Source organism: Branchiostoma belcheri, unplaced genomic scaffold (genome assembly GCF_001625305.1).
Source record: "Branchiostoma belcheri isolate BF01 breed outbred unplaced genomic scaffold, Haploidv18h27 scaffold6, whole genome shotgun sequence".
Taxonomy (NCBI): Eukaryota; Metazoa; Chordata; class Leptocardii; order Amphioxiformes; family Branchiostomatidae; genus Branchiostoma; species Branchiostoma belcheri.
Genome location: NW_017804242.1, coordinates 3,458,799 through 3,468,508, shown reverse-complemented (window position 1 = coordinate 3,468,508; position 9,710 = coordinate 3,458,799). Strand labels below are relative to the sequence as shown.

At 44.4% G+C, this 9,710-nt stretch overlaps 2 protein-coding genes and 1 pseudogene across 2 annotated transcripts; all 3 read left to right on the top strand.

The window, feature by feature from the left end:
• LOC109482265 overlaps positions 1-2,607 on the top strand; it is a 3,665-nt pseudogene extending 1,058 nt beyond the window's left edge.
• A 1,967-nt stretch (positions 2,608-4,574) lies between these two features.
• LOC109482468 (ficolin-2-like) lies at positions 4,575-6,816 on the top strand. Its single transcript, XM_019785189.1, has 6 exons — positions 4,575-4,817; positions 5,126-5,330; positions 5,467-5,612; positions 5,851-5,947; positions 6,047-6,211; positions 6,496-6,816. Exons 1-6 carry the CDS (start codon positions 4,575-4,577, stop codon positions 6,744-6,746), a joined length of 1,107 nt encoding a protein of 368 aa, XP_019640748.1. The 3' UTR covers positions 6,747-6,816.
• Positions 6,817-7,200: 384 nt separating this feature from the next.
• Positions 7,201-9,578, top strand: LOC109482466 (ficolin-2-like). Its single transcript, XM_019785187.1, has 6 exons — positions 7,201-7,508; positions 7,809-8,061; positions 8,262-8,407; positions 8,599-8,695; positions 8,807-8,971; positions 9,213-9,578. Exons 1-6 carry the CDS (start codon positions 7,269-7,271, stop codon positions 9,470-9,472), a joined length of 1,161 nt encoding a protein of 386 aa, XP_019640746.1. The 5' UTR covers positions 7,201-7,268; the 3' UTR covers positions 9,473-9,578.
• The last annotated feature ends 132 nt before the right edge of the window (positions 9,579-9,710 follow it).

Sequence of the window (9,710 nt, the reverse complement as noted above, 5' to 3'; positions counted from 1 at the left end):
AAGAAAGAGAAAAGGCAAACGCTCCCGGCGCAACTATGACTCAGACACAGCTTCGTACGACTCCCGCTCACGTTCTAGGAGGCGACGTCGTGCAGGTAAGAGCGGTCGTAACCGTACTATTAATGATTCGGGTACACGTCGGGTCAAAGTTGATTGGCCACAACATCGGGTGCATTTCCCGGGATATGGTAAAGAAGGGGGCGTGACTTATGACGAGTTATCCCTACCCATGTTTGTGCACGGCTATGTTAAGAATGTTCTAGATCGTGAGCGTGTATCTACGGACGCAGAGCATAAGTTGGTTCACCTAGCAGATCTTATGTTCGATGCTGTCTACTATGATTGGGTTGCAGTACGGGAAGTTCACGCATCTTTACTGTATGGGATGGAATACGGATCGCTCGCATGGGGGAACCGCGGTGCCTTTGATGCTGTCAGGGAAAGACACTACCGAACACAGGCTAGGGTTGCTCGGGGCAACGCGGGCAACGCTCCGAGGGCGGGGCTTGTGAAAGAGGCTCGAGTGTCGGCAAGCAGACCTCGCTACTGTGGCGAGTTCCAGACCGGGTCCTGTTCTCTACCCTCCGGGGCATTGGAGCACACGATGGAACGCCCCACTGTTACACGTCTGTAGTGCGTGTTTGATAGTTCGGGAGATTCAGGCACCGCACCCGAGTCAAGAGTGCCTGCACAAACCACGGCCATTTCGGGGCCCGGCAGACAGAGCAAATCGCAGCTTCGGTAACTCCGCCCACTTCTCCCAGGGACCCGGCCCCGCACGTGGCGGCACACAAGGCGATCAGGCTACATGAAGAGGTATCGGCATTTAATGTTCCTAACTATATTGGCGCTCGTAGACCGGTGGACTCAAATCTGAATATACAAACCTGGAGAAAGTTACTCAGAGATTACGACCACAAGCATATAGTGGATTATTTGGATTTTGGTTGGCCCATCAACGTTCAGGAAGAACTCTATAGTCCGCCTGCAGTTTTGTATCCTAAGAATCATAAGTCTGCTACAACGTATTCTTCACATGTTGATCATTTTCTTTCTGAAGAGCGTCGCCTAGGTGCCATAGCGGGACCGTTTCCAAAGAACCCTTTTTCGTCCCCAGTGGTTTCTTTACCATTACAAACAGTGGAGAAACGGAACAGTGATAAGAGAAGAGTAGTAGTGGACTGTAGTTTCCCATGTGGCCATGCATTGAATGAAGCAGTACCTAAGGATACTTATCTAGGAGACACGGTACAGTTGTCTTACCCATCAGTCGACACAATGACTCAAATGATTTTGAATAAGGGACCAGGTTGTTTGTTATGTAAGACCTGAGACTACCAAGGCATACCGGCAGTTGCCAGTGGACCCTAAGGACTACAAATATCTATTGTACAGTTGGAGAGGTGATTTCTATGTGGACACTAGATTAGTATTTGGACTCAGATCATCAGCTTACATTTGCCAAACAACGACTTCAGCCGTCACTTATATTCAGCGGGAGAAAGGTTATGATGTGTGTAATTACTTAGATGATTCGGAGGAGCGGAAACTCCATCTTTAGCTGATGCAGCGTTCGCAGATTTACAGAACACTTTGGGCAGTCTTGGCTTGGAAGAAGCTCCAGAGAAGGCAGTGCGCCCTACTACGTGTATGACATTTTTAGGAATCGATTTCGATACAGTGTCTATGACTAGACGCGTTCCACAGTTCCGGTTAGAAGAGATTAGACTGCTTGTTAGCGCGTGGCTGGACAAGAAGAAGGCCATTAGACGCGAACTCCAGTCCCTGATCGGTAAGCTCGTTTTTGTTTCATCCTGTGTGCCTCCTGGACGACTGTTTATATCACGTATGTTGGAGGCATTGCGTTCACTACGACGGAACCACCATAGACTTCGCTTGACACGGGATTTCAGATTGGATCTCAAGTGGTGGCAGCGGTTTATGGTTTCATACAACGGTGTATCGATGATGGTTCCAGATATTTACAGCGACCCTGACGAGTTGGTTATGACAGATGCCTGTGCCACGGGGTGCGGCGGTTTCTCCAACGGTCAGTTCTTCCATTGCGAGTTTCCCGAGCGGACTTTGGAACAGTTTGGATCAAAGATACACGTGCTTGAAATATTAACAATTGTAGTCGCGGCACGGAAGTGGGCACCCCAATGGTTTGGACAGCGAATTTTGGTACACTGCGACAACATGGCATGTGTGCACGTATTAAACTCCGGCCGTGCTCGTGATCGGGAACTGTTGCAGTGTGCGAGGGAATTATGGCTGTTGGCTGCCACATTTGAGTTCCAGGTGAAGGCCACACACATTCAAGGTTCCCACAATCGGATTGCAGATCATCTTTCGCGATGGCACATGTCAACGTATCACTCTCAGCAGTTCAAGAGTCTCACACGACACCAGACCACTTGTGAGATTCCGGTATTCCAGGAAGACTTTATCTTGGAGTGCCCTTATTGACTGTATGATAAGGTTCTAATGCATTTGTTCTGTTCTGTTTGTTTGTTTGTTTCAGCCAGCAAAGACCTTACATTACTGCGAGACCGAGTGCGTCAGACTAAACGGGCAGCCTTTGCTGAAGGAACTTGGGGGAACTTGAGAACACATTTACGAACCTACATGCTGTTCTGTACGTTCTACGGTTTACCGCCCTTTCCGTCAACAGTAGACACCCTGGAGACTTATGCTGAGTTTCTCAGTCGTTCCTTTCGGGCGCCAGCATCAATTGCAAACTATATCAGCGGTATTAAAACCTTCCACATTCTGTTCGGGCTAGACACCACGGCTTTCTCGTCTATGGATCTAGCCCTAGTGCTACGTGGACTGAAGAAACAAATGGGACATACGCCACGTCAAAAGCTGCCATTCACCCCAGAAGTCTTACTCAAGATCCATGAACAGTTAGATACCTCAGACTCGTTTCAGGCAACCATATGGACAGTGATTCTTTTAAGTTTCTTCACATTTCAGAGAAAATCTAACTTTGTGTCTAAGCATGAGTTCGATCCGGCTAAACAATTCACTATGCATGATTTTGCTGTACATAGAGGAGTTTTGCTGATCAGAATTAGATGGTCTAAGACATTACAGTGTGCTGAGAGAGTATTGTACGTTCCCGTGATGGAGATCAAGAATTCTCCTCTTTGTCCTGTATCGGCATACTGTAATATGGTTAAGTTGAATCGCAATTTTGATACTATCGCAGCTTTTACGAGACCACATAGATCCGGATTTGTACCTTTGACTCAGAGCGTTTTCGATAAGGCTTTCAAGCAGATCCTGATTAGAGCAGGTTTAAGCCCAGCTAGATACTCACTACATAGTGGACGTAGAGGTGGTGCCACCTTTGCCTTTCGTTCAGGTGTTCCTATTGACTTGATTCGCCTTCAGGGTGACTGGCGTTCGGACGCCTACTTGCTGTATCTGAAAGTTCCCTTAGCTACCCGGTTAAGTCTATGTTCCAGAATGGTGACTAGCATTCGTAAGATGGCTTTGTAGTACTAGTATCTTACACTACATCGTAGACTACTAATAGATGGTTTTGTTAGGAGACAATGTTATTGTTACAAGTTGACCTATGTATTTAGGTCCCTTTAGTTTGTTGCGCATGTTCTTATATGATTCCCTATTAGTGAACTATTGTAAGAAGTAATGATGGTTGTTAGCCTGAATAGTTCGACAGCAGTTATACTGTTATAAGTTGTAACAGTTGTATATTTTTGAAATGTTGTTATATTGTTCCTTCCTGGGTTGGTAACCCCAAAGCAATGTTCAAGTATGATATCATAGGAAGCTAAAGAGAAAGAAAAGGAGTAGGTGGTGGTTTTCTAAATTTAAAATAACTATGTTTTGCAGTTTGGCCGTTCCTTTGGTGTTCGTTTTGGAAAAGTTACAAATTAAAGCTTTTCCCTTTTTCCGGCCAAACTGTGTCTGATTTGTCTTATGTTTCCTGAGTTTTTGTAGGATAATTTGGGAAAAATTGACCCTTGGTAATTTTTGTTAATTGTCTAGAAAACCCCTGTTTCTTTTGTTTCGGCCCGTAACCTTTGACACGATCACGTGATACGCCATTCGACTTGACGGTACGCGGGTGCCGGTCTTGCTTTTGTTTTTCTCTTCACCCACCACCACCCCTTTCTCCACCTGTGTTCGTTTTGGAAAAGTTACAAATTAAAGCTTTTCCCTTTTTCCGGCCAAACTGTGTCTGATTTGTCTTATGTTTCCTGAGTTTTTGTAGGATAATTGTACCAACTTGAGATTTCCAGCTTACGTGTTCGACTACAGCATTTCTTATCAAGCTGATGATCATTAATAATGCCACGTAGAAATTTCAACTATAATAAACAAGTATGATAAAAAAATTAGTTCTTCGTTAAATAGGCGTCATTTAAATGTAAGATCTAAATATGAGCGATTCGGCTGTAACCTCGTGTGCCCTTGACCCCCATGACCTCGTGTGCAATAAAGGGATGACCCAGCCCTTGAGAACACTACAGGTGTTTCTATACATGCGTCAACGCACACTATAGCTCAGGACAGATCAACGAACTTCGTCACACGTCGTCATGACTGTCGGTTGTATCGTCGTCCTCTTCCTGCTGCATCAGTTTAGCAATTCAACAGCCCAACTCGGTTCAGAGGATCCTGCTGGATGGACTGTGACTGACGTTGGAGAACACGGTGTTTTGACCGGATCGTGTCTGGCATATGGAGAACTTCTCCAGTACTTAACTAGACAGGACAAGCTGGAGAGCGAGTTGGAGGGCCTGAAGAACGAGACTCAGCAATGCTGTGGAGGACAGGGGACAGTAAGTCTTTGTTCCTAAACGGCTTGCTACATGCATTCATATATCATATGTTTGAATGCAGTATAAAACACCTCCAAGTCATTACATTGTTTACAAGTCTAGGGAAGAAAGTGTATGTGCACACATTGTAGTTACTAGTGCCTTCACGTCGTCTATATATTTTTGTTGGTGTCAAATGGTAAACGCTCTATTACATGTACTTCACAAAACAGATTCCGGGTACTCCCCTGGAATGTGTTTTGGACGAGAAAGAATACAGCACGTTTCAATGAAATCAAGCTATGATAACACAGTTTCCTTTGTTGTAGTACATTTCCCAAGCCAACGCTCTTCAGCAACAACAGTCCATCGTGGAAGAGCTACAGACAACAGTGGGTGATCAGGCTAACACCATTCAGCAACAACATGCCGCCATGCAGGAACTACAGGCAGCAATGTCTGATCAGAGCAACACTATTCAGCAACAGGAGACCAAAATACAACAGATGCAGACCCTTCTGAGCCAAATTTCAGGTTCCTCACCTATCAATTTTGTAATCTGTCAACGTAGCAACATACGACTTAATTTTGTATGGGCTAGATATATATAACACGACTTTTTAGCTTTAAGTTTATTCAAGTTTAAACAATCAATATCTTTGAAAATTAGATAAACTGAGCGGTCCCCGTGACTGTATGGAACTGTTGTCCACTGGACACGATGTCAGTGATGTGTACACCATCTACCCTGATGGCGATGGAAAAAGTCCTGTTCACGTCTACTGTGACATGGACACTGACGGGGGTGGGTGGACTGTAAGTATGTAGTAGGTCTACTGTTTTCATTCATGACAGCCATGTATATCAGACGACTGTTTTTTGTAAAGTATGAATAGAGCATCACAAGATCAAGTTAACACAAGTCTGGTGTTTGTTTTTCCTCCTATTTCTGGCTCTTTCGTTGTACTACAAATGTTCAAGATAACAACATCGTGATTGATAACTACAGAGTACAGTGTGCATAGATCCTTACGGTATTATTTACTTTGTCCAGTTGTTCCAAAAGCGTCAAGATGGTTCAATCAACTTCTACCGAAACTGGCAGGCGTACAAGACAGGGTTTGGTGACCTGAGGGGAGAGTTCTGGCTAGGTATGTCTTCAGCAGAACTGGTAAAAGGCCATAATTGTGATTCATTTTAGTTATGCAAAGCAATATTGTATGATGTGACTATTCTGTGTTTTACTCCAGGTAATGACAATCTCCACCGACTGACGGCCCAGGATGTGTACGAACTGAGGGTGGATCTGGAGGACTTTGAGGGGAACACGGCCTACGCCAAGTACAACATCTTCAGGGTGGAGGACGAGGTGCATAAGTACAGGCTCAGTGTGGACGGATACAACGGTACTGCAGGTAAATTATCATTATTCAGAGACTGGCCTTAAGCTTTGTCTGCTATTGTAACTGTTGCAATTGCGAATAGAGGAGGCTTGAGCCACCACAGCGGAATCTACTGCTGATGATTTAGGTTATAAGAGCAAGGCTCCTTTATGACTGGCCATTTCCGGCACTTTGTTAAAACGCACGTACGGTTAATAACCAAAATGCCAATTCAATTACAAGGACATGAATGATTTTGTTCTGAACTGTAGGTCCTTATATATTATAATTACTTTAACATGTTAATCTGTTTTCAGGTGATGGCATGACCGCTCATCATGGCATGTTTTTCTCAACCTGGGACAGGGACAATGACAATCACGACACTGCTGACTGTGCCGAGAGGTACAAAGGTGCGTGGTGGTACGAGAAATGCCACCGTGCAAACCTGAACGGCCTGTACCACGGTGGAGCTCACCAGTCCTTCGCAGACGGTGTCAACTGGTTCCCATGGAAGGGATACGATTATTCCCTAAAAACCACTGAAATGAAAATCAGGCCTAACTAAGCCAAGCAACCAGAAGGTTGACATAAAGTCCCTTCCCCGGCACTTGTCGAAATAAAGAGCCAGTACCATATCGATACTAGTGCTGTTGTTGTCTCATGATTCTGGCTGAAATGGTAATAGCTTAAGGTACGAAATAAACACATGGTTGCGTCATTGACTAAATACCTAAAGAGTAATATTACCAACTTCAGATTTCCAGGTTATTTGTTCGACTACAGCAGTTGTTCTGATCAAGCAATCCGTGTCATATATACTATTGTTAGGTCTCGTGATTTATCAACCCACTATTTGTCATGGTTTGATAGCCATTATATGTATCATACAACCGTGCAATTAACTGATGTAAAATGTTACTATGACTATATAACAAATACCGCCTTTGACCTCCATAACCTTGTGTGCAAAACGGCCATGACCCACCCTTTGAGAACACTACAGGTGTTTCAGTGCTAGGTTTACACATACACACATTACAACTGCACATTAGTGACATTTTACCATCAGCTCCTCTCCCTCATTGTCATGAATATCCCTTCCACCTTCGTCCTTTTCCTGCTGATCCAACTCAGCAGCACAGCGACTCACGATCATGTCGGTTCAGACGAGTCTGCTGGCTTGTCTGTGACTGACGCTGGAGAAAACGCTGTCCTGAACGGATCTTCTCTAACATATGGACAGCTTCTACAGTACCTGAACCAGCAGGAGAGCGAGTTGGAAGTACTGAAGAACGAGACTCAGCAATGTTGTGGGGGACAATGGACGGTAGGCCAATGTGCTCAAAAGACCTGAGGTTATCATGTATACAACTGTTATGTGTAATATTTTTCTGGCATAAGATTATACATTCTATCAATTGATGTGTTGTAGCAATGGATTTAAATTTAGTCCTCCCTACTTAATATCCTTATAATATCTTAATAAGCTAAAAACCTGTATCTTACTATACCGTGCTATAACTGACTGAATCCAATACGATCAAAAGAAGGGGATACAGCATGCTTAACCTATAAGGCCGTGACGCAGTTTCTTTGCAGTAATCACATAATGTTCTATTGTTTCTAGCTTTGGATCGAGAACCAACAGCAGTCGGTTGATACTCTACACTTGAACGTGAATCACCTGGCCAACATCGTACAGGAACTGCAGAACACCGTGGAAAACCTACAGTTAGCCGTGGATGACCAGGTCGCCATCAATCAACACCAACAGGCCACCATTCAACGACTACAATCCACAGTGGATGATCAGGCAGACATCATTCAGCGACAAGAGACCACAGTGCAACAGATGCAGACCATGTTGAACCAACTATCAGGTATGTTTTCAACATCTTTTCTGTAGAATATATCTAACCGTAAATGCAAATCCAAATATGTCTCATATGAGCCATGCCAACATTTTCAACCGATAAGGTTAATTCAATTTGAAAAAAAATCAAAATAGAATTACTTTTTCGGTTCCAACTAATTAAATTATTAGATAAGTTGACAGAGAATATTGGATTCACAATTTCAGACAAGCTGAACGGCCCCCGTGACTGTATGGAACTGTTGGCGACTGGACACGATACCAGCGGTGTGTACACCATCTACCCTGATGGAGGAGGGAAAAGTCCTGTTCACGTCTACTGTGACATGGATACTGACGGGGGTGGATGGACGGTATCGGCTGCAACCTATACTTTGATTTGGTTTGATCTAGCTACCTTGTGATTATAACTGATAGAAACCGGTTGTTCTGAAAGAGAGAAACCCTGGCGAATAGTCCAACCAATATAGACGTCCTTGAACTTCGATACCATAGTGTACGTAACGTTACATTCTTATTCGTAACGACATTTTACTTTCTGCAGCTATTCCAAAAGCGCCAAGATGGTTCGGTCAACTTCTATCGAGATTGGGAGGCGTACAAGACAGGGTTTGGGGATCTAAGGGGAGAGTTCTGGCTAGGTATGGTTACAACTATTCTTATGATTGATACATATGTTCATCGTGCATGGATCCTAAATGCTGTTTTATATCTATCAAAACTCATAGGTAGATTTTCTTCTGTTTCTCTAGGTAATGACCACCTGCACCGTCTGACGGCCCAGGATGTGTACGAACTGAGGGTGGATCTGGAGGACTTTGAGGGGAACACGGCCTACGCCAAGTACAACATCTTCAGGGTGGAGGACGAGGTGCACAAGTACAGGCTCACTGTGGACGGCTACAACGGCACTGCAGGTGTGTGTGTTGTCCTTTGAGAGTTTTCACTAGTCGAGGGGACGAACTTTCATTGAAGTTTGTTCAACTTAACAGAGACGGCGGGTTATATAGACTTTCATGGTGACCTATAGCTAGGTGAGTTGGTCACATGAATTCTGAGAAAGACTAGTACTGCAGGAAGGAATTGCAAAAATTCGATGCGCTGACTTCCGTAGGTTGGAACTAATGTCTAACTCTGTACGTTGTTGTATGTTTTCAGGTGACGGAATGACCGACGCAGTCAACCCTCACCACGGTATGTACTTTACGACAAGAGACAGAGACAACGACATCCACCCTACTTACAACTGTGCCGAAGAGTTCAAAGGTGCGTGGTACAGTAGCTGCCACCGCGCAAACCTGAACGGCCTGTACCTGGGAGCGGACCAGCAGTCTCAGGCAGACGGTGTCAACTGGAAACCCTGGAGGGGTTATGACACCTCGCTGAAAACTGCTGAAATGAAAATAAGGCCTAACTAGAGAAAGCACTCCGAGTGAGAAATCCGTAGCTAAGGCAAAATAGTCTCCTCGATGATACTAGCCGTGCATGGCTGACATAAGTCCATATTGTCCTATACGTGCAAGGAAAACAGACCCACTGTACACGAATATTGAAATAAAGCACTTCGTGTCAATGATCATACTGTTACTCTTACTTCTTGTTGGTATTTCAGAGTAGAGTTGGGAGAATGTCAATTTCTATAAAAGACATCATATA